Raw genomic sequence first — 24912 nt, forward strand, 5'->3', positions numbered from 1 at the left:
AAATCTGAACCTGACTACAAAACAAAAATTAGATTATGGTTTTGCAGATAGTTCTGAGAAGTAGCGAGGTATGGTGGTAGACACCCATAATCCCAGTGGTTCCGGAGGCTGAGGCAGTAGAATTGTGAGTTCAATGTCAGCCTCAGCAAAACCAATGCACTAAGCAACTCAGTGAGACCCTGTCTCTACATAAAATACAAAATAGATCTTCGGATGTGGCTCAGGTCAAGTGCTCCTGAGTTCAATCCCTAGTTACCCAACCCCACAAAAAAAAGATATTTCTGAGAAGTATATTAATTGTACTTAACAGTAATTAAAAATTCAAATAACCTTTTTCTTAAAATAAAGGTTTTCCCCTATTTAGCATGATTTTCTACTTTTCTTATCCATCCAAATCTACATGTTTTTCAAGTTCCATTACGAATTCTATGACACGCTTCGTCTGAGGCCTATACCTCATAGGGACTGATACTCAGGTGTACTATTTATTACTCTTCATTATTTTTCCTTTCCCTAAAAACTATGTAATGGATGGGATCATATTTTATTTATATTTTTAACTCTGCCCTAATTGCTTGAACAATATAAATACTTAGTATAGATCTGCTAAATAAATGAGCAACTCTTCCTTCACTTATTACCTTATTTTCCCACAAAATAGAAAAAGACAGTGAAGCTATAGATAAAATTTCTTTTGTTTTGAAAATAATGAAAAACAATACACAGAGAAGTTAAGTGATCTAATGATGACCTCTGGCATAACTAAGATCTGAAGCCAATTATTATATCAACTTTGACTTTTAGCTTTGAATAATATACAATGGATAAATATTAACAGTTTCAGAGCAGCCTTTCAATACAAACCTACATTTTACATATTTATAAGTATATGTCATGTAATACTGTATGAACAATTTATGTTAAAAATCAAAGTTAAATGGCTATAAGGCTAGATAGGTACCATTAAAGAAGTGGTGGTGACATTGGCTAGATATATTCCAAATGAAATTATTTTAAAATACTACATTGGCTAGGAATGGTGTTGCCCACCTGTAATCCCTGGGACTCGGGAGGCTGAGGCAAGAGGATCATAAGTCCAAAGCCAAATTTAGCAACTTATCAAGGCCCTAAAGCAACTTAGTAAGACTCTGTCTCAAAAGAAAAAATGAAAAGGGCTGGGGATGTAGCTCAAGTGGTTAAGCATCTTGGGGTTCAATCTTTGCTATAAATCAATCAATCAATAAATGCTACACTGACCAAAGAAAATATATACATATTTTGCCTAGAATTGGCCAACTTATTATCTTTGCTTTATAAGGATTAGATTATTAGTAAACAGTATATTTTGTTTGTTCACACATAACTTGAGAACTCATGATGAGACCTCAGTCGAGGGATGGTATCGTATACTGCAGTAAGCACAGTATTGTATACTATACTAGTTAAGGCAGACTGCCTGAGTTTGAAGCCTGACTCCAACTCAATAGCTGTGTCTTTCGGGAAATGATGCAAATATTCTGTCTCAGTCTCTTCATTTATAAAACAAGTACACTAATATGATTTACTTCATGAGACTGTCATAAAGCAAAAATATTTAGAAAAGTATCAGGCAAAAATAAGAGCTACATAAGTTACCAATCTTACAATTATTGTTTAAATAACTCCCATGCACAGGAGGAGGTAATTCTAGATTTATTAAGTGAAAAATTTGAAAGCTTTTAGACTTTGGCTAAATTATAATAAATTATTTTTCTACTTTGAAGCTTTAATTGGTCTAATAAACTAAGAAGGAACACTTAGCATGAACCACTTCCTTTATGAAAGTCCAGGTAGGTAATTTCCTTTTGGGAACTACCATGACAACAGCCTATTAAATACAGCATCCTTTGACTGGAGCACATCTTAGTACATTTTTATTTAGAATTGGATGTTAGAAAATTACTTCTTGTATTTTTGTGATTCCTGGCTCCCATTCACAATCAGCCTGTGGCAGAGGGAACAGGAACTGGGTAATGACACTGAGCTATTGTTGGGAAGGTGTGTTTGGGACCTCATTCCCTTCTTCCAGAGGCTATTCTTAGCTATGGGGGGAGGTGAACTGGAGCTCAGCACTTCTTAGGTGCTCAGAGGTCATCATTTGGGAGATAGGGAAAGTCACCCTGGGGTACAAAGGATATGAGAGTTCTTCATGATTTCTACTTCCCAGAGCTTTCAATTTGTACTTTTAAGGTGAAAACTCTTGCTGGAGGTTCTGCAAGGCGTAACTTTAAAGGTAAGCTTGGACATCCCAAACCAGTCCATGAGTTAAAGTGCAAGGTGGGCAAGGCAGGTAGGTAAGGGAGGGGGACTTTGAGGACTTGTTGGGCCAGAGCTAAGTTCAATGTACAGAATTTTGAGGGAGAAAAATGACAAAGATCAAAAGACAAGTTCAAGCCAAGGGCTCTTGATCAACTGAAAAGTAAAAGGGGAAACACAGGTATCATCTGGACAGATGTTGGAGCTAGCAGATGCAAGTTGAATAGTAAATAAGAACTTTCACTTGGGAGCAGTCCCCTGCTGGGGAGCCTACATCTGGCCTGCTAGTTCCTCAATGCATTCCATATGGATTAAATCTTGTTGGCTTGACACTACCTTCCAGATCAAAGGACATTTCTAAAAATAGCCTTTCTTTAAAGAGCTGCTTGATGAATAAACAGAGCAGGCAAGAAGCCTACAGCCTGTTTGGTAGCTCATTGTCTTAGCACAGAAACCCATTTCCTGCCCAGGCTGACAAGGCTAAGAGGTGCAGATTGTCCTCAAGGAAGGTGAAGCTTGGAGTCCCTGCCAGCTCTCCTCAGGGCTCAGATAAGCTCAGGCAGTGCACACTCTGGCCCTATTCCTGTGGCCCAGCAGATGTGTTGGCTCCAGCTGCCCAAGGAAATAGGAAGACAGCAGTCATGGAACAATGGTAGGGTCTGGCAGCTGAGAGGAAGGAATATTCATTTGCTTACTCTTGGCATCCGTACAAATAGTAACCAACACTCCTCTCTCAAAATCTTGCATCCTCATCACACTCACTTCTGAGATGTGAAACACAAGGACTATTTCTTTACCAAATCAGTTGCTTAAGAAAGAATACACTGTAGATTTCTGGCAAAAACCCAAGTGCACACAGTTTAAAAGATGGGATTAACACTTGAATGAATACCATCCTCAGGCCAGCCACTGAGCTCAGTGCTTTTACTATCAAATCTTTTTTCAGTCCAAATCATGACCTGGTGAGGCAGTTAGTATCACCCTTTTACCAATGAAGCAACTCCAAGGGGGTGAGAATGGTGTTAGGTCTTGGGTCAGTGGAGCCTGTGGGAATCAAAATGCCAGGTTCTTCTTATGTCTTGAGGCCACACTGGAGACAAGGGTAAGAACACATTGACTGACTAATAGGGAAGGCTGAGAAGCTCAGCTGGTCTCTGAGCCTTCTTGGGGAGTTATGCAGAGCAGTGTGCTGGCTTGATAGGAAGCCAGACCCACAAGAATGCCACGTTTGTGCTACCAACCTGTTCCACCAGCCCAAGTATTGCCACCCACATGGGGCATGTTGTCTGGGTCCTCCTTCCCGTGTTTAGGGGAGCTCACATCTTCTCCACTGTCTCTGTTGATTGTTATCTAAAAATGAAGAAATGAAATATTATCACTATCCTGGGACCAACACCAGAAATTGCATGACAGAAAGAATTCTTTTCCTGCAAGTCCTTAAGGTATCTCATAATCTTAGGCTATATACATGACAGATGCTGTTTGTGTCTGGCAAAAATTTCCTTAGTTAGCCTCCATCTAATTGGAAAGGAGATGAAGTACTTTTTTAACAAATTCTTTTTATAAAATAAAAGGAAATGGGTGGGGTTTCAGCTTCAGAATTTCCCTGGTGCAGAACATGCTACATTTACAAAAAGAACGAGACCTCCGAGACACAGAGAAAATGGATCTCAACAGTCAGACACTTTCCCAGCCATTTAAAAAAATCACCACCTTGCCGATCAATCTCAGTGAATAAACCTACATTTTAGTCATTTCATTTTTAAAGAAATTCCATTACTTTGAGAAATGCTATTTTATATAAGATATGTAGAAACAAAATCAGAAAATGCATATATATGTGGCTCAGTGGTAGATTTATGTTCTATTCTCCTACATACATCAAAAGTTGCTTGTTTATTTTTTGGATCCACTCCAATGTTATGGTGTTTTCTATTTTTCCTAATTTGTCTTTATTTTAACACTAAATTTATGATTCCTGCAATTCAAACAGAAAAACTGGCACTTTAGTTCCCCCTATTTCTAAAGCTCTTTCATTTATTTTAAAGCAACATACCAGAATATACACACCCCAAAATGAGGAATGGTGTTCAGAACAGTTCTTGCAATTAAACTGTCAGTGCTCAGACCATTTTTGGAACTTCCCCTGTCACTCTACCTGGCACTGACCTCCTGTGGTTGATTCACTGGACCAAATCTGGTTAATAAGGTGATGAGGTTCGGTTTTAGTCAAAACCCATGTGCAATTCAATAATGAGACTAGTTTGCTTACATGGGGTTTGACTCTTCTATAAGCCAATTATAAAAAAAGAAGTTCCAAAACTAGTCTCAGCAGTGATAGTTTTATTGAAAAAACTGTTCTTTGTTTTTTCAATAAAACTATTTTGTGTTTTATTCCTCACTTGTGTGTGTGTGTGTGTGTGTTCGTTCTGGTATATTATTTAAAAATATATAAAAGAATTTGGAAGAGGTTAAATGAAAAGCAAATTTCACTGTCTTGTACTTTCATCAAACATTATTTATCTCCTTTAGACATTTCACACACTCCAGTCAGTCTCCTCTGAGAAAATAGATTTTAGGTACTGAAATTAATGGCCTAAGGCAAAAGAAAAAGCACCACTAATAGCTTTCATAGTTACCTCCAAAATCATGCTTTTAAAGTTGTAAAGACACCTGTAGTAGCTGTCAGTGGGGCAGAAAACAATGTGTAAGTGCTGAGAGAAATGAACTAATGTGCTCTTTGTCACCTGTATGTCTTGCCATGTCATCTGCTGGGAAATGGTGCTGCTTGCATTGACCACAAGGCAACCCCAACCAACCCCAGGTGGGGGCCTAGACATGTTGGAAAACTGACTAATTCTTGACAAAATAATCATTTGCCAAACCCTGATTTACTTCAGAGAAAATATGCCATAAAATTCTAGAAATATTTAATTAAAAGTAAGCTGATTTAATTTTGGGTCATCTTATGAATGCTGTTATACTCAAGGAATCTATTTCTGTAGGTGGATTACATATGTACATGTCAAGGATTGGTCAAAGCCATTTTAAGTTCTCTCTGACATAAAGTTTCATAAAAGGGGCAAGCAGAAAGGCTCAAAGAGTTCAACTCAGAACACAAACTCAAACAGATACCAAGGAAGGACTGTCACTTGAGGAAGTTTATTTCCTGGAGACAGATGTGTGCTATAGAGCCACTGGCCATTCTGCTGTCTGTTGTCATTCTTGTGTTGAGAAGCATTTGTAATGAATTTCCCTTGAGAGGTGGTTTCATCCAGAAAAAGCTCAAGTAAGTCATTATAAAGACATAGACACTACTGAATTTACTTAAGGGAATCAAAATTTTCTTCAAACCAGAAAATATGGCTTTTTATAACTTTTGATAGAACCTGATACACAAGCTAAAATCCTTGACGTGTTCCCTAAAGTGGATACCCTCTACTTCCTTTGAGGTATGTGTGCAGTGATCCTAAGAATCATTATCCTCTCACTTATGAATTTAAATGGAAAAAAACATGGATTTTGTAAACTATAAGTCATAATGTTTCAGAGTAAAGCAACCCAAAGCCAGTACAGGGAAGGGATATGACTCACTGAAGCCCTATGATTCTGGGCAAGGCCCATATATTTTAAACTCTTCCTTGAGCACATCCTTTAAAAAAAATCAATGAAATGATGTAAATAACCAGGATATAATTTTAGAAGACTGGTTAGCTCTTGGAAGTATGAGTGGACTACATAGTTGCTTACCATTTTCCATCTAGTTGTTACCAAGCAGGAATTTCTTCTTGCCTACACAACATCCATTCTTTCCTTCTTTTGAACAGAATCATGGAATTAAGCAGCAAAATCCAATTCCCCTGTGCAGGTTCTAGAGAATTGGTTTAGGGGAAGCCATGTGACCCGAGATGTCAGAGAAAGACTGTCAAGAGGCTTCTAGGAAAGCTTTCCCTCCCAGGTAAGAAGAGAACATCCTGGGGAAAGCTTCTGACTATCCTGAATGCACTATTTTCTCCTACCTCCACTGCACATGTGTGCACACCGAAACACACATACACCCACTGCCTGCCTTGGGACACAGGTGAGTTAGGACATGACGTACAGAGCTGTATCTTCCACCTGGAGACTAAGTAGTGACAAGAAGGTGGCAGAGTGAAGGAAGAGTGTATTCTTCTTAAGACACTTTTGAACTAGGTATCCTGCCCTGGAGTCACTTAGCTTTTATCCTCCACATAAACAAACAATAAGTGTCCTTAGGGTTTAAGTCACTGTTAGTTGGGCTTTCTGCAAGTCGGACCCAAGGGCATGAGAATTAATTGATTCATCTATTAAGGGATGAATGAAAGGCAGCAGGGCAGAAGCTACTGTCTTGACTTTCTGAGAAGGTTCTACTTTTAAGAAGATATTCCTTGAATTTTCTGACATTAATCACTTCCATAATTATATCAGATCAGTGATTGTACTTATTACAGCTGCCTACTCTTTTCTTGATGGATTAGCAACCAACTGAATGTATCTATCCATTTGTTTTATAAGCACAAACACTCCTGTGCCTATTTGGGGGTGTATTTACAACTCACTAGGATACAGAGATGCATGAAAAAGGATCTTTGCTTCTATTAAGATATTGCATAAATGGAAGCAAAATCATAGCATGGGGTGATACAGGCCGTCTTTTGGTACTGACCACATCTGCCTGAATCATATTAGAGTCTGAGGTTATTCGTACCCACAGAATAACTTTCTGTTATTCTGTTCTCTCACAGTTACAGAAGGGATGGAAGTTGCATTAACATGTACATAGGAATGATGATCTTTCATATGATGTCAGCTGGCTAAAAAAATTAAAAGCTAATCACCAGTTTTTAAAAGACTCTCTACTTTTACAATGACAATGCATGACAAAAATACCTTTGTCTCATAGGTAACTTTTCCAATTTTCATCTCTGGCAAAGCCATCAAATATGCAATTTATTTTCAGTTCTTGCCTGGCCTGTTGATAACATTTGCTTTCAAATACTCAATGACCTTCTGCCCTCTTTAATCCCTCACTATCTCTACAAAGCAGAGAAGACTCTGATTTTTGGTCACTAATATCCATTAATGACACTGTAGCTGACATTCACTCGCACTAAATAACTAACCCTAGAAGGCAGTCATATTCTAAGTGTCTTTATTACTAATTGAGATTTGAAATCTTTTTTCCTTTGTTAGAAAGTCTAGGAATCAGAAAGCAGGCAGAGATGTTATGATGGGGCCTGGGGTTTATGAGGCCTTCCTTCTGGCCCTGATAAACCAATGCTGGCTGACTTGTGACATTACAAGTGATCAACAGTGGCTGGTCCCTGGTGTGTCCTGTACAAGCCCTGTCTTCTGGTGTAGATAGCTTTCTGTCCTTTCTCATGGGCTTCTTCAAGTCAGCCAGCAACCTCTCCCCTCTCTCTGGCTGGAGCCCTTTGCCCACAGTCCCTACCCAACCCCTTATCTTATCTTCCTACTTCTTTCTGCCTACAAACTTCCAAAGACTTATATATATGCTGATTTCTGGCACAAATGTGTTTGGTAAATCTTTTTAAAAATTTGAAACTATAACTCAAAACATCCACTGTCCTCTATCCCAGTGCTCTGGAATGTTCTATGTATCCTGATCTGAGTTTACAGAGCCTTAGAGTACCTTCTCACTGGGAAGATGTTCTTCACTAGGAGCCATTAATATGTAACAAAAACACCCAGTCCATGTTAAAATGACAGATTCCACAGGGGTGGCCTAAAAGGAGGGCAAAATACCAATTTAGTAATATTTGACCATCAAAATGACAAGAAAAACATTTGGTGGTCCACACGGGGAACAACTGAGGGTAAGTGATAAGGTAAACTGCTCGCCCCTGAGGGTAGGGCGAGAGGATGGGTAGCCATTTTAAGATTATTCTTTTGTTTTGTTTCACTTTTGTTTTAAGTTGCCTGTCCCTGGAGGTGAGTAACATTAACAAATAACATGAACACAAATGCACCCACTATTATGACTAGACAAGGTTTTAGGAAAGGAAAAAGATTAGAAAAACAAGAAGAAGGTATAGCAGCATCAATACAAATAGATCAAGGAACGGACACACATGGGTTGGATTTTCAGAAAGGGCCACTGAGACAATAAAAATTACTTGGAAATCAGAAAGACCAGTGGATCCTGACTAAAGAAAAGATACAAGCAGCCCATGACCTGGTCAAACAACAATTAGCAGAAGGACATATACAACCTTCTGTATCTCCCCATAATACTCCCATTTTTGTCATCAAGAAGAAATCTTGTAAATGGAGATTATTGCAAGATTTAAGAGCCATTAATAATGAGATGGTTATTATGGGACCTGCTCAATCGGGGATTCCTCAATTGTCTGCTTTTTTGCCACAAACTTGGTATGTTTTAGTTATAGATATTAAAGATTTTTTTTTTCAATTCCAATTCATACTGAGGATAGTCCACGTTTTGCATTTACTATTCCTGCACTGAATCATGAAGGTCCTGATCAGAGATATGAGTGGAAAGTACTCCCTCAAGGGATGGCTAACAGCCCAACTATGTGTCAAATTTATGTTAACAAAGTAATCCAGCCACTTAGAAATAAAAATCCTGAACTACAAATATTTCACTATATGGATGATGTATTATTAGCACATAGAGATAAAAACCCATTGCTGGAATGTTATGCCACACTTACAAACTTATTAAAAAATTATAATCTAGAGATAACAATAGATAAAGTAGAATTAAATTTTCCAATTAATTATTTAGGAGTTCTATTATCCTCAACCATGGTCCGTCCACCAAAAATTTAAATACGAGTAGATCAACTCAAGTCACTTAACGACTTTCAAAAATTATTAGGAGACATAAATTGGATAAGGCCTTATCTAGGTATACCAACAGGAGAGTTGGGACCTTTATTTGATATCCTAAAAGGTCCATCAGATCCAAATTCCCCGCATGTTAACGCATTAAGCAAGAAAGGCATTAAAAATCATTGAAACATATATGGAAAATATGCATTTGGATAGAATTGATATAAGTTTGCCTTTATTATTTATTGTACTACCAACAAAAAATATTCCTACAGGAGTATTTTGGCAAGAAGGTCCATTATTATGGATACATTTATCTTATTCTCCTAACACTATTCTTACTAGGCATCCTGAGGCTGTAGGACAATTAATACTGAAAGAAATAAAAGCAGCAAAGGGAGTGTTTGGAATTTCTCCCAATAAAATTATTACTCCATATACTATGAATCAAATTGATGAGTTAGCTAATGAGTTAAATACTTGGGCAATAGTCATGTGCAAATCTAATGTTTCATTTGATAACCACTTACCATCTAATCCTTTATTGTCTTTTTGGTCATTTCATCCCATAATTTTTCCAAAAATGACAAGAAAAACACCTATCATGAATGCTCCAAATATATACACTGATGGGTCAAATAATGGTACAGCAGGAATAGTTATACCTGATCAGACTTTTACATTTTTAGTACCCAAACAATCAGCTCAAAAGGTAGAGCTTAATGCAGTATTACAAGCTTTTGTGATGTTTAAAAATTCTGTATTTAATTTATTTTCTGATAGTCTGTATATAGTTAATGCTATAGTATCCCTTGAAGATGCTGGTAGGATTTCCCCTTCCTCTACTGTTTTCTCTTTGCTCTCCACTATGCAAAGTCTAATCTGGGACAGAAAAGATCCATTCTTTATAGGACATATCAGGGCATATACAGGATTGCCTGGAGCCCTTAGTTTGGGCAAAGATTTAGCAGATAAAACTACACATGGCATACATATTTTCTCTACACTAGAAGAAGCTACAAATTTTCATAAAAAGTTCCATGTCAATGCTAATACTTTACAAAAGCGTTTTAAAATAACTAAGGAACAAGCTAGACAAATAATAAAACAATGTCAAAATTGTGTGAGCTTTTTACCACAAGTTAATCTTGGAGTCAATCCTAGAGGATTGATACCTAACCATATTTGGCAGATGGACGTCACACACTTGCCAGAATTTGGAAAATTACAATATTTGCATGTTGCAGTTGATACTTCTTCTGGATTTTTGATGGGATTCCTTCATGCTGGAGAAGGAACTAAAGATGTTATAGCTCATTGCTTACAAAATGTTGCCACTGTGGGCGTTCCAAAACAGTTAAAAACAGATAATGGTCCTGGTTATACTTCTACCTATTTAAACAATTTTGCTCATCATTTGGCATTACTCATATAACAGGAATCCCATACAATCCACAGGGACAAGGCATAGTTGAAAGAGCTCATCAAACTATTAAAATGTACTTATTAAAGCAAAAAGAAGGAATTGGGAAGGGTTATATATTCCCCAAAGATAAACTTAAAATAACCCTTTTTACTCTAAACTTTTTAAATTTGGATTCAACAGGACTTAGTGCTACGGAAAGGCATATGTGTCCAAAAAATGTACATAAGCCCAAGCTACTTTGGAAGGATATTCTAACAGGACAATGGAAAGGTCCTGACCCAGTAATTATCCGGAATTGGGGGTCTGTTTGTGTGTTTCCACAGGAAGAACAGCAGCCGATTTGGATTCCAGAGAGATTAACTAAAGCAATTTCTACAGACCAAAAAGAAGATGATTTGGCTCAAATCCATAATAGCTGATATCCAGAACTCCAGTTTGGCTATCCTTACATCTGCGACAGAACCAGGATGCTGTTCTCAATATCTATTTTATTATTGCCCTTTCCCACATCATAAAGTTCTATTTTGTTTTTTGAGCTCATAGAGACCTAAGTTAATCAGTTAATCAGTTCTATTTTTTGACTATAGAGTTTTTAAACATTGCAATGGAGATTTCACCTGTAAAAAGTTTAAGGCCTTTACTATTACGTTATGTGTTGTGTGCACACTTGTGTTTTATGTTGTATTTTTGTACGTACGTATGTCCATATATCATATATGATGAGCGCTCATGAAAAAATGGATCTAAATATTTTTTTTATTCACGTGATTTAAATGGTTTAATTTAAATTGGGTAAACAACTGTTGAGGATTATTTTAATATGTGAACAAAAAAGGAGGTTAACAGATCTGTTTGTTTACTTTCACCTTTCCTTTTCAGTATATTTAATAATTCTCTTCAAGATAATGTAAATTGTTAAGAAAATTGTTTTCTTTTAGTGCCTTCTGGAATGTTACATAATTTTTTCTTTAGCCATTATTGCCAGAATTCCTATCTTCATCCCAGTGCTGGTGAAGACAAAGATAAAACCAATCTACAGCTTCTGCAATAGCCATCACTGAACTGCTTGCAGAACTTGCCTGGACTATGTATCACTTGTATGCATTGTGCACTCACCTGTATGCATTGTGAACTATCTGTTGGTGCAGCGACTTGTGGTAGTGTTGGGGTATTTTTGCTGATGATGTCATTGGTGGTACAATTTTTCCAAAAGGAGCCGTCAATTGGCTTGGTGTATCTTCCTCCCTTCTGCTTGTCATGATGGTTCAGCTAAAATTTTGGGGCCAATAGAGGTGAGGCAAAGAACCTCACCCCCCTGCTGGTACAAAGACCTATCCACACCTGTGGCTGTATACTGGACCAGTAGTCAGTGACGGGTAAGATCCAATTGCAATGGTACCAACTTAAGACAGGAGGCTGATGCCTTGAGGTCAGCTCATCCGATAACGGGTAAGAACCATATGTACTATTGGACAACCTAAGGCAGGCATGGTCCCTAAGCCACATGCTTGTTGTTTAAACAGAGAGGGGGAGATGTTGAGAGCCACAGCCAAAGGGGCCCCAGCAAACTTTCAGACTGCCAGCTGATGATTGGCTCACAGCGGCCCCAGCAACTTCTAGCTGATTGGCTCCTCTGTGGTGATGCTCATTGGGCTGTTTCCCCGCCCTTTCAGACTACGGAGCTGCTCATTGGGGGACTTTTTTGTGCTCCGCCCACGCAACCCAGCCCATGGGCCTCAAGAGCAGGAGGAGTGGGGGAGGTTGAGTGGCTTGTGGGAAGCCGGTGGTGGCAGTTGGGCTCTGAAGGTTTTCCTGAGGAGCTGTTTTGTTTGGTGTGTGTGGTTCCAAAAATAAAGTTCATTTCTTTTGACAAGTGGCTTCTGAATTGTGCCCAGCCAGACTGTGGCATTTGACTATGATTTTTATTCTCTGAGAAGTGTAGATAGTACAATGGCTTCTACTTTTAGCCTTGTACATAACAAGTCCTTAATAAGTATGTGCTAAATGCATCCATGGGAGGATGTTTGGTGACAAAATATTGATAGTTTAATTTGAATATAACTTTCTCCATAATAAGTTGTCACCTGGGTACCTGGTGAGACTCTTTCCTGTCTTGCCTGCCAGTCTATGATTGGTACCTGGCAGGCCACAGGTTAGCAGAGAGCCATCTTCTAATAAAATCAGAATACATGTATCCCCATCAGCTCTCAATTGTTCTTTAAATTCTTGACTTCCATTCTTTTTAAAAAATTAATTAATTTATTTATTTTTATTGATTTAAAAAAAATGACAGTGGGATGCATTACAATTCTTATTACACATATAAGCACATGTTTTCATCTCTCTGGTTGTATATAAAGTATGTTGACACCAATTTGTGTCTTCATACATGTACTTTGGATGATGATGTCTATCACATTCTTACCAATGCCTCAACCCAGTTTCTGGTCAGAATCCTCACTAGTCCCTGGATGGGCTTTCTACCATGGCCTGTGAGTCTATAGAGATGGCCTATTTACTTGCTCACTCCCCCAAGCACAGCAGTTTGAATGGCTGTCCAAAATATTATAGGGTTGCAAAACTCATTCAAAACAACTTTTCACTTGACTAAGAGTATATACTTATTTCATTCACTAGGAAGAAAGATAAAGATTTTTTGGAAATCTGGGAATACAGAATGCGGAATGCTGAAAATAAGAGGCTATTTCATAGGTTAAGATGTTATACGTACAAATTGTTATGGGAAATCAAGTGTTGTTATCCTCGTGTGTAGGTGAGTGTCAAAAACAAATGTTCACAACCCACAGATACCAGGGACACCAAGAGTTTACTGGCAAGAGATGTTCCCCTCCTGTCACCACCTCACAGGGGCACATTTAGTATTCCAAACATTCACAGGAAAACAACTGCTAATTAAATTCCAAGACAGCAGGGGTGGGGCAAACTGTCAGTTCTTCATAAATTCTACTTTTTCTATTTTGGCCTCCTATTTTTAACCTTCAAAAGGTTAACATTCTAATGCATCATAAGAAAATATGGGTGGGGGGGACTACATTTTTAAAAAGATTAATATTTAGTACTGGGATAAATCAATGACCAGCTTCAGACCTCCATAGCCAAGGGAAGGGTTAGACCCAAGGCAACCTTGGGTACAATGTATAACAGTGTACAAATACTTTGGTTTTGCAATGTTCAAGGTGGTCCCGGCCACTGACATTTCATACCATATACTTATATTATTATTGAACCTGAACTACCTCTCCTGGCATTTCCTGGCTGGGTGACTTTAATCTTATACTTAAGTTTTGTGCTTTCTCCAAAGAAGAAAGCTGATTTCTCATTTTTTGACAGGTTATTGCAGCACAGTCCCTATGGAGGAGCATTTCTGGCTCAAAACTCAGCACCTGGTTTTCCATTTTCTTTGTTTCTACTGAAGTTACACCAGGCCCCTAGCTAACATTTCTACCAGCCATGCTTCACCACCTCAGGTAAGACAGATATTTATGAAGTTACTGCCTGAACTTCACAGGTCAAAAGACTCCTCTGAGGTGTCAAGAAAAGCTAGGGAGAGAAGGGTGGGTACAAAAGCCACTCCCACCATTGCTCTGGGGAGAAGCAATGGGAATTTTTAATATGACCCAGGTCCTGAAGGTTCTTGGTAGCGTCCATCATGACAATGTGCAACAGCATTTAGCTGGGTAATTATTGTCAGAAAGACACTGACTGAGCATCTCTGGACAGGTTATTGCAGCACAGTCCCTATGGAGGGGCGTTTCTGGCTCAAAACTCAGCACTTGTTTTCCATTTTCTTTGTTTCTACTGAAGTCACACCAGGCCCCTAGCTAACATTTCTACCAGCCATGCTTCACCATTTCAGGTAAGACAGATGTTTATGAACTTACTGCCTACTGATGTTTACCCTGCATGTCCCTAGCCATTTCCTCAAGGTACTCAGAGTCCCTTTAAAACCTGTGTTGTAATGCCAGAGATAACAATCCCTTTTGCTTCCCACAAGCCCAGAATTGTCACTTACATACTTTTTGGCAGTTGCTGTGCATTAAAACTATTAACCAGAATACAACACAGCAGCATAAGGCAAGGCAACAGAGAAATGAGCAATCTGCATTGCACACACACAACTCAGGAGTGGGTGGAATAGCACTCAGTGGCTGAGAACATTCACAGTTGTATTTTGATGCTCACTGTGGGAGGGAGCATTTCAGGTTGTTGCATTGACTTAAAAGGCTCAAATCAGCAAGAGGAGCATAAGCAGGAGTCATGTATTAAGTAATGGCAATGTACTTTTATTGTAGTGCATCTACGTATGTGTGTATGTGCATACTGCATACATTCATACGCATAGTTTTTTTTTTCTGGGCTGCTAAGACTCCTCTTTTTAAAGTTTTTTTTAAAAAATTATTTTAAAGAACATATTTCAGTGACAAAATCATATTGCAGTGAATCAGGGTGTGGAACGTAGGAAGAGGTGGCTAGGCATGTAAACTAGGATGAGCTCTAGATGCCAGTGTCAGACGGTAGGAACAGGTCTCATTCTCCTTGTCATATGCAGCCCTGCACAGACCTGGTACAGCACAGAAGCTCAGAGACTCTGGTGAGTAAGTGAATGATAGTTACTGACATTGCCACTGTAGCCATGTCAAGGACACAGAATGGGCACACTGGTACACAGGGCTCCAAGAATTTGTAAAAGCTTGATATTTGCTCTTCTGAGATTTAAGGAGGCAAGTTGCAAAGCAGGAATTTGGGGATAGGAGAAGAGTCTTATTAGATCTGGGGCTTGGTAAAACATTCTTCTAATTTTCAATTGTGAAGGCTCTTCCTATCTGAGCAACAAATTTGGAACACTAAATACCATGGGTAAATCTTTCTAATTAAATTTAGCACACAGTTAATGACACAGATTTATATTATGGATCATTGACATTGAGCTACACACTAATTGCAAACAAACAAATGGCATAATGACTGTAATCAATTAAGGATTCATATAATCAAACATTGAAGAGTTGGTCATTTTATCCTTTGTTTCTTCACCAGTCTGAATCTGTCAGGTTCCACTTATATCATGAAACTCTTACTCCTAAAATGTCTGAAGTTCTGGATGCCCTTTCAATTTCCCCATTTCTGCCCTCAGTGGTTCCTCTTCTCCTTGCAGCCCATTCCATTAGTTTCCCACTAGGCTCATCTCAGGATTCCTTCCAGAGGGCCACTGAGGCCAGGAAGGTTGAAAGTTTCAGACAGCACAGTGTTTGGGATCTGGATAAATTTGCTATGGACATCATGGAGAGGCGATTTACAATGAAAAGTGGATCATACAGAGGGGAGAGGAGAAAATACAATGTAGAGATTATAAACTAATCTAGGATCTCAGAGGACTGAGCTGGGCAAACAGGGTAGCAGTCAGACTTCCTCTGTATCCTCCCATGGTCTGCATTGCTGTGTAATTTTTTTATGACACTTAGGAATTTTCCACTGACATCACTGGACCCCATGACCTGACACTGTAATATGAGGGTTGTACAGCCACTTGAGGTAGCTTAAAAGAACCCTGGTTTTCAGAAACACACTTTGTCTCCCACTCCTGTCTTATTTTGATATGTCTTACTATCATTTTTCTGAGTCTGAAATAGAAAATGAGGTTAGGCCTCTGTAAGACACAGATGGTAAATGAAGGAAAGTGCCTGAGAAGTATTGGAAATGTTTGAGAGGAAGGGGTATATAGCAGAGACAACACAGTGATCCTAGTTTTGGAATTAATTGGTGAAGTGATTTGGGACAAAGTTACTTATCTGCACTTTACATTCTTCACTTAGAAAATGAGGAGGATGGCTGCAGAGATATAACTCAAGTGAGTTACAGGGTTCTCCTGACTGGTAATATTTTACATAGTTATTATTACATGAAACCTGAATACTAGTCTAAATCAAATTCTAGTGTACATTTACTGGGTGAGGAATGCATCATATAGTAGAATGGGGAAGTGGAAGCTAAATCCTGAACTCCGTGATTGCAGTCAAGACAATGACCTAATATGAGAAAAATCAAGAAGAAACATGAGTACACTGGTGGAAAATTCAAAGAGAGAGAGGGAGATGGTGGCAAAAATGATTGTTTCTGAGTTGTTTCACAATAAGTCTTAACACATTTAATTTTTAAAACTATGTACATCTATATGCACAACTTGCCTGTCAACCTTTCTACCTTCATGTGGCATAGTAGTTACCCCTTATTTGCAAGGACCTGTTTCTAAACCCCAGTGAATGTCTGATAACACAGATAGTACTGAACTCTACACATTTGGTGCATTTCCTATATACTCATAGCTCTGCTACAGTTTAAATTTAAGCATGCTACAAGACTACTAATAAAAGAATAAAATGGAATAATGATAACAATATACTGTAACAATATTACTAGGATCACTACTCTTGCTCTTTGGGATCATTACTAAAATAAACTAAGGATCACTTGGACACAAACACTATGATACCACAACAAGAACAGCTACTAAGTGACTAATGGGTAGGCAGCACCTACAGTGTGGATTCTCAGATATACTCTAAAAGGGATGATATCTGAGTGGGACAGAGAGGAATGGTGTAAGATTCCAGCATACTACTCAGAACAGTGTAAAATTTATAACACATGAAGTGTTAATTTCTAGAACTTTCTATTTATTTGGATCACTGAAACCTCAGAAAAATGAAACATAGACAAGGGGGAAGGTCACTAAAAGTTTATTTAATAAACAGTGCCGTGAGTCAGACACCCTGCTAAGATGCTTGGTTACAAAGTCAAATGAGACCTGGTTCTACACTTCATGGAGTTTTCAGCAGGGAGTGAGAGGGATCTTTAGTCAATACCAGTGCAGAGAGTTGGTAGAGTACCAAGCCAGGGGTCAGCACAGTGTGTCAGCAGAGACAGCTGGAAGGGTCTCCAACCCAGGCTTGGGTCAGGACAAGCTTCCTAGAAGAGGTGATGACCAAGGGGAATCTTGAATGAAGAGTAAGAGTCACACAGCACAGGAGGTTGGAGGACTCAGGCAGAAGGAGCATCAGTGAGTGGGGGCTGAGGTGAAAACAAGGGGTGAAGTGACAGTCCACACTGAGAGCACAGCTTCCCTGTAGCCCTCACCACAATCTGTGTACATGACACATATTCACAGAGGTTCATGATTATGAGATGCCTCATTCTCAAACCCACTCATTCCACTGAGTCAAAGTAGAATAAACTGCTCAGAGCACATAGAAAACCCCAATAACCAGAGAAGAACTTAAGGCTCCTCCCTGCTAAATTCATTTTCCTTATTGAAGAACGTCAGGGAGAAATGTGTTCATCATTGTGGTACTGCTTCACCAGTAATCAGCATGTGCATTTATTAAAAAAACAAAAAACATCTAACTCAGTCTTTACATCTGGATAAACACTTAAAATGTATATTACTTTGCAACTCCTCCTCTCTGTTCTCCTTCCCACAATCCTGCCAGGCTGTAAGAGTACTCACTGCACTTGTTGTAGGTTTGCCTTTTTTAAAAAGATATTTTCAGCTTTCAAATATGATTTACTTGCAACATTTCTAAAATTGCAGAGAAGCAGTAAGGTCCATGCCAGCAGCCTAGAAACCAGTGGCTGGTGTTTAGTTCTTGTTCGGCAACTTTGGAGCTTGGAAACCTTGTATAAGACTCAAATTCCCAGAACCTCAGTTTTCTCATCTATTAAATAGTTATAAATCCATATACCACCATCCTCCATTTTAAAATTCCTGCCATGTCTATGACTATTTTTGTTTGTGTACTTGTCAACCACCAACAACCTGAAATCAAGGCAGCAAGTAAGTGGTTTGGAAAGAGAATTTAGAATGAAAACGACAGTGGCCCAGGAGAAAAATGAATCCAGAAAGGAGACTGAGGGGGAGCAGTCAGGAGAGCAGGAGGGAAATTGGGATGAGATTACCATGGAAGCCAAGGGAAGAATGAGCTTCAATGCAGTGTGCTGAGTTCAATGCAGCTCAGGGACCAATAAGATGATGACCAAAAAGGGCACACTGAATTTAGCAACATGGAGGCTACTCATGACATGAGCAAGGACTACTCTGCAGGGGGGGAGGAGGGTTTGAAAGTCACAGATTGACAGGTGATGAATGGAGTCTGGCAGTAGTCACATGCATGGGACACTTGTGTGAAGAGGCTTTGCTGTGAACAGGGTTGGAGTTACATAAGTTAGAGTGAGAATAACAGGAGATTTGATCTTTGGGAACCATGAGATTAATGTCTGAGAATTTAGGAGAGTGGTTTGAGGCTGAAGAATGTGAAGACCCTGTGAGACTGTCAAGACTAGGCTTAAAAGACTCCTCCTTTTTATCTCAAGGAAATTTCCAAATATGCTCTTTGAAATGAAAGTTTTGGGGGTGAATAACCATCTGTTTGGAGATATTAAGTGCTAGATGGAGGGATGGTCTGAGAAAGAATAACAGAGACTAAATCAGTGGAACCTAACACTACTTTCTGTACAAATTGCAATGTACAGAAATGAGGGCAATTACCCTGCAACTGGTACCTCCCAGAAGACGAACCTGAATTTCCCAAACAAAAGATGCTTTCATTCCTCTGGGCTTTCACAGCACTCTGTAAATCTCCATGTTGTCCTCTGGGCTACAACAGTCTTGGCAATCCATGTAAGCTAAATGCACCACTAACCCCTAGGGTCCTCCAAGTCAAGAATCCCTTGTTCACAGCTGAGTTATACAGTGTGTCTTCCACTAAATGCCATCTATGAAATGGCTATTTAAGTCAAAGAGAAAGTGTCATCTGGTGTATACAGATTAACTTTACACATGGCACTGAGTGACGTATCTTTGCAAGAACAAAGGTGTTCAGAAACAGCAACACAACGATATGTGGGTGAGTCATGCTTGGAAGCAACATGCTCTTTGTGACCTGCATGGCCACTCTGTTTTACAATTTCAAGAAGGCCCTCAGCCTAGCAAATAAGATTCAGGGAAATGAAGCAACCCCCTCCCATGTTCCTAAACTTTTTTGGTACAAAAGACAAATAATCACCTAAAAGCATTTCTCAAAATGAACAAAATGGAAATGTGACCTTTGAGTCTGTGACAGCCTATTCACAACAGTGTTTTTAGCATGTCCAGGCTTAGAAAGGCTCACAAGAGCCAACTTTTGCTCTCCCTTATGTATATACACCATAAAGTAAAAGAACTAGTTTAACAGGAAGCCAGAGCCCAATGGCTCATAGTCACCGTGGTAAAATTCTCCTGCCGGTAGACTTACATAAACCAAGATGGAAAGAAATTTTTTAAGAATATTCCATTTGCAGGAGGGGTCAAGATGGCACAGTAGAGAAGGTTATACTTTCCAAACTGCTCCATGGTTTAAGGTCATTAAAAAAAAATCCTACTGGGATTTAATACTGGACTCTCAGAATGGCCTAGGGAGGAAGGAAGGAAGAAAGGAAGGAAGGGAGGGAGGAACCCATGACAGGCACTGGTGCCTACTGAGGTGGATCCACTGTGGGCAGGTCAGAGAGAGAAACTAAGAAAGTCCACATTTTGGGTGGCACTGAGGTGTCTCTTGAAGGGAAGACAGCAATTGTGGACATTGTTGAGCTGATCCAGCGTTTTAGCTGTACTTTATTTTCATAAGAGGGGACACTGTATGTATCCCAGTGACTTCTGGTCAGCCAAGATCTTTTCCTTCTATGCTACATAGTCGGCAGGTGTGGGTCCAAAACAAAGCCTCCAGACCTGGGTAATTCCAAATGGGTCCAAAAACCTGACCTGGCATTGGCCCACCCCATAACCCAGAGTGTGACTAGAAAACCAGGTGAAAATCTGCCATGGACAGTGTCATACCTAGGGGAATTTGAGACACTCACACTGAATCTCTGGGTTCAAAGGACCAGCTGGGGACTACACAGGACTTGGTTCCATTGGCAGTGGGCCAGGGAGCACTTTAGGACTGAGCCCAGGTAGAGGAGATACTGGTGTGGTAGAGGTGGAGGGCGTCAATGTACTGGTTTCTCCACCTCTCAAGCAGAACCAAGGGAGATTTAAGCAGTACTGAAGACCTGTGAAACAGAAGCAGTGGGCTCTGGAGTTGTGATGATTGAAAAGCTTCACAAAACATCATTCCACAAAGCACTGGGTTGGGCATCTGGCTAAACCCAAACCCCCACCTCTAGGAGCTTCACCTCTAGGAACCCCTTTCACAGAACTCTACAGCGCCCCCTTGCTGTGAGTGAAGTGAACAATACCCTCCAACCTGTGCTAACTCATACCTCTAAGAAGGGAAGCTGAGAATGGGCAACAATGAGAAGAAGCTCCAAAAAAGGAGGAACTGACAGCAACTAATAACTATTCTTGTGCACAATACATATCTCAAGATAAACCATAAATAAAAACAATTGGGAACTGACAACCAACATATAATATTATAGACAATTTTTGACCATCACAAGGAAATGATTTTTTTAAACTTTTGTGTGCTGAATGGACTATGGATATTTAAACATATACCTATATTTTCACTCTTCTTATTTCTTAAGAATTCAAGTATTTCTGTCTTTTGCCCCCCCCCCCGACACCAAACATTTCTTGAAGGTAGTTGATTAATATACCTTGGTTTTGTCTTACATTGTTTATTTATTTGTTTATTGGGGGGGGGATAAAGGATTGAACTCAGGGGCACTCGACCACTGAGCCACATACCCAGCCCTATTTTGTGTTTTATTTAAAGATAGGGTCTCACTTTTGCTGAGGCTAGATTTGAACTCTCAATCCTCCTGCCTCAGCCTCCCAAGGTGCTGAGATTATAGGCATGTACTACCATGACTGGCCTTTTTTTTTTATTGTTTAACTTTTTTTTATTGTTAGTTAAGAAAAAGGTTAAAACAATCTCTTGCTCTTTGGAGGTAGCTTTTATTATGACATCTCATAAAATGTCCAAGAAATTTTAATCAAAACACATAAATATCAAACACAAATACATAGCTGACTTAATATACTCCAGAGAAAATCGTTTTAGCCAACTTGCTTTTTTTTGGTTTTTCTTTGGTTTCCCTTGATTCTATTCCTCTTTTTTCTTTCATTAACAGCCAAATTTCACTGTTCTCTCTTTCACTCTTGATTTAATTCATTATTAATAATCTCTCATCCCCCCTGTCAATTTTTACATCCTACATCTCTGCATTCTCCCTCTTCACCTTTTGAAATGGCAAATCCTTTTATAATCATAATATGTCTACTGTTGGCAATTGCTTACCGTACCATTTCTGCTTTATAGTGCCAATTTACATTGTAGATGCCAAATTAGAACAAAGTATTTAGTTTAATGCTGAGTATTGATTGTATTGGTTGTTAATATTTCTCTCCCCTTAAAACATGAGGTAATAGAAATCTTCAAGAATACTATAAATTCATAAGGTAAAATCTTTGTCACCTCAGATTCTTAGTGGTGAATGGGTAGTCATAGAAACAACATGAAAAAGCAAGGGAACAAACCATCCCAAACAAATCAAAGTGGCTCATTAAAAGAATCCAATGATATCACAGTGAAGGAAAGGTAAGAGAAGGGGTGTAGAAAATTCTTAGTTAAACTGATCTTTGAGGTAAAAGATGATCTAATGAGTGAAATCAGAGAGAAAATCCAAAAAGTGAAAGATCACTTCAGTAAGGAAATAGAAATCCTGAAGAAGGATCAACCAGAAAGTCTGAAAATGAAGGGGTCAATAAACCAAATTAAAAACTCAATGGAAAGCCTCACCAGCAGACTAAAAAACTTGGAAATAGAGTTTCAGGCAACAAAACTAAAATGTATAATTGGAAAATAGAGAAATACAGGATAAACATGAAAACACCACGTTTAAGACTTACCAGGATAGAAGAAGGCTTGGTGATATAAATGAAAAAAATGTACAGTCTTTTCAATGAAATTATGTCAGAAAAATTCCCAAACCTTAAGAACAAAATGGATAATCAAACACAGGAAGTATACAGGACCCCAAACATACAAAATTACAATAGATCCACGTCAAGTCAACTTATTATGAAAATGCCTAACATACAGAATAAGGATGGAATCTGAAAGGCTGCCAGAGACAGGTCACATATAGAGGGACACCAATGAGGATCTCAGCTGATTTCTCAACCCAGAACCTAAAACCTAGGAAATCTTGGATATTATATACTAAGCTAGGAAAGAATATTGATGACAACAAAGAATAATATACCCATCAAAATTAAGCTTAAGAATTGACAATGAAATAAAAACCTTTTATGATACAAAAGTTAGGAAAAACTACAAAGCCTGCACTACAAAACATACTCAATGAAATATTTCATGAAGAAATAAAAAATAAAAGTGAAAACCAGTAAAGGGAGCAACTACACTAGATTAGTCTTTTGAAGGAGAAACTAAATCAAATTAAAAACCAGAATTAAACCAAAATGACAAGGAATAAAAATCATTACTCAATAATAACACTGAATGTAAATGGTCCGAACTCATCAATCAAAAGACATAGACTGGCAGACTGGATTAAAATCAAGATCCAACAATATGTGGTCTCCAAAAGATTCACCTCTTAGGCAAAGACATCCACAGACCAAAGGTAAAAGGACAGAAAAAAATGTCATTCACATGGATCTCTTAAACAAGAAGGGGTTTCTATCCTCATATCGGATTAAGTGGACATCAAGCCAAAGTTAATCAGAAGGGAACAAGAAAGTCATTTCATACTTCTTAAGGAAATTATACATCAACAAGACATAACAATCCTAAATACTTATGCCCAGCATCTACATAATCTAACAAACACTTTAAACTTTCAAGAATAACAGCAGATGGGGTAGAGAGGGAAGATGGGAGGGGAGGGGAGGGGGGATAGAAGGGGATAGGAAAGGTAGCAGAGTACAACAGTCACTAATATGGCATTATGTAAAAATGTGGATGTGTAACCGATGTGATTCTGCAATTTGTATTTGGGGTAAAAATGGGAGTTCATAACCCATTTGAATCAAATGTATGAAAGATGATATGTCATGAGCTTTGTAATGTTTTGAACAACCAGTAAAAAAAGAATCAAATAGACCACAACACAATAATACTATGTGACTTTAACACACATCTCTCAACACTGGATAGAGCTTCCAAACAAAAAAACTAAATTAAGAAGCTACTGAACTAAAAAAATACAATTAATAGTTTAGACATAAGAGACATGTATAGAATATTTCATTCATCAATGACTAAACACACTTTCTTCTCAGTAGCACACAGATCATTTTCTGAAATAGGCCATATATTAGGAGATAAAGCAACTCAGCAAATAATAAAAATACAGATAATACCTTGTATTCTTTCAGATCATAATGGAATTAAATTAGAAATCAATTATAAAAATAGAAGTTAATATATCACCTGAAGATTATGCCATTGAATGATCAACAAATAAGTAAAAGAAATCAGGAGTGAAATTAAAAAATATTTAGAGGCAAATGAGAATAGTGACACAATATATCAAAATCTCTGGGACACAATAAAAAATGGTTCTAAGATGAAAGTTCATAACATTGAGCTTATTCATTAAAAGAATATAAAGTCAACAAATAAATAACCTAACATTACATCTCAATGCCATAGAAAAAAGAAACAATCAACACCAAAAGCAGTAGAACACAGGAAATTATTAAAAATAAGAGCCAAAATCAATGAAATTGAAATGAAAACAATTCAAAAAAATCTATGAAACAAAAAGTTGGTTCTTTGAAAAATAAATAAAGCTGATAAACTCTTAGCCATGCTAACTATGAGAAAGAGGGAAAATACTCAAATTACTACAATTCATGTTGAAAAAGACATGTTATCATGGAAACTAATGAAATACAGAGGATAATCAGAAAATATTTTGAAAATTTTGACTCCAATAAAAATCTTGAAGATATTGACAAATATTTATAGGCATAGGACCTACCCAAGCTGAATCAGGAGGACATACACAATTCAAACAGATCAATTTGATGCAATGAAATAGAAGATGCCATCAAAAGCCTACCATTGAAGAATAGCCCAGGATCTGAAAGATTCTCAGCTGAGTTCTACAAGACCTTCAAAGAATAATTAATACCATTACTTCTCAAATTATTCCATGAAACAGAAAAGGAGGGAACCCTTCCAAACTCATTCTATGAGACTACTATCACCCTGATACCAAACCAGATAAGGACATATCAAGAAAAGAAAACTTGAGACCAATATCCCTGATGAATATAGATGCAAACATTCTCAATAAAATTCTTACAGGTTGCATACAAAAACATA

General features: G+C 38.3%; 1 protein-coding gene across 2 annotated transcripts in view; it reads right to left on the bottom strand.

The window, feature by feature from the left end:
• LOC101965792 (von Willebrand factor A domain-containing protein 8) overlaps positions 1 to 24912 on the bottom strand; it is a 391795-nt gene that overhangs the window by 49785 nt on the left and 317098 nt on the right. For both annotated transcript variants that reach the window (XM_078015856.1, XM_078015855.1), the window contains one exon: positions 3537 to 3645. In XM_078015856.1, coding sequence (XP_077871982.1) covers positions 3537 to 3645 — 109 coding nt within the window. The remainder of the gene's footprint in view (positions 1 to 3536; positions 3646 to 24912) is intronic.

Source organism: Ictidomys tridecemlineatus, chromosome 6, assembly GCF_052094955.1.
Source record: "Ictidomys tridecemlineatus isolate mIctTri1 chromosome 6, mIctTri1.hap1, whole genome shotgun sequence".
NCBI classification, from domain to species: Eukaryota; Metazoa; Chordata; class Mammalia; order Rodentia; family Sciuridae; genus Ictidomys; species Ictidomys tridecemlineatus.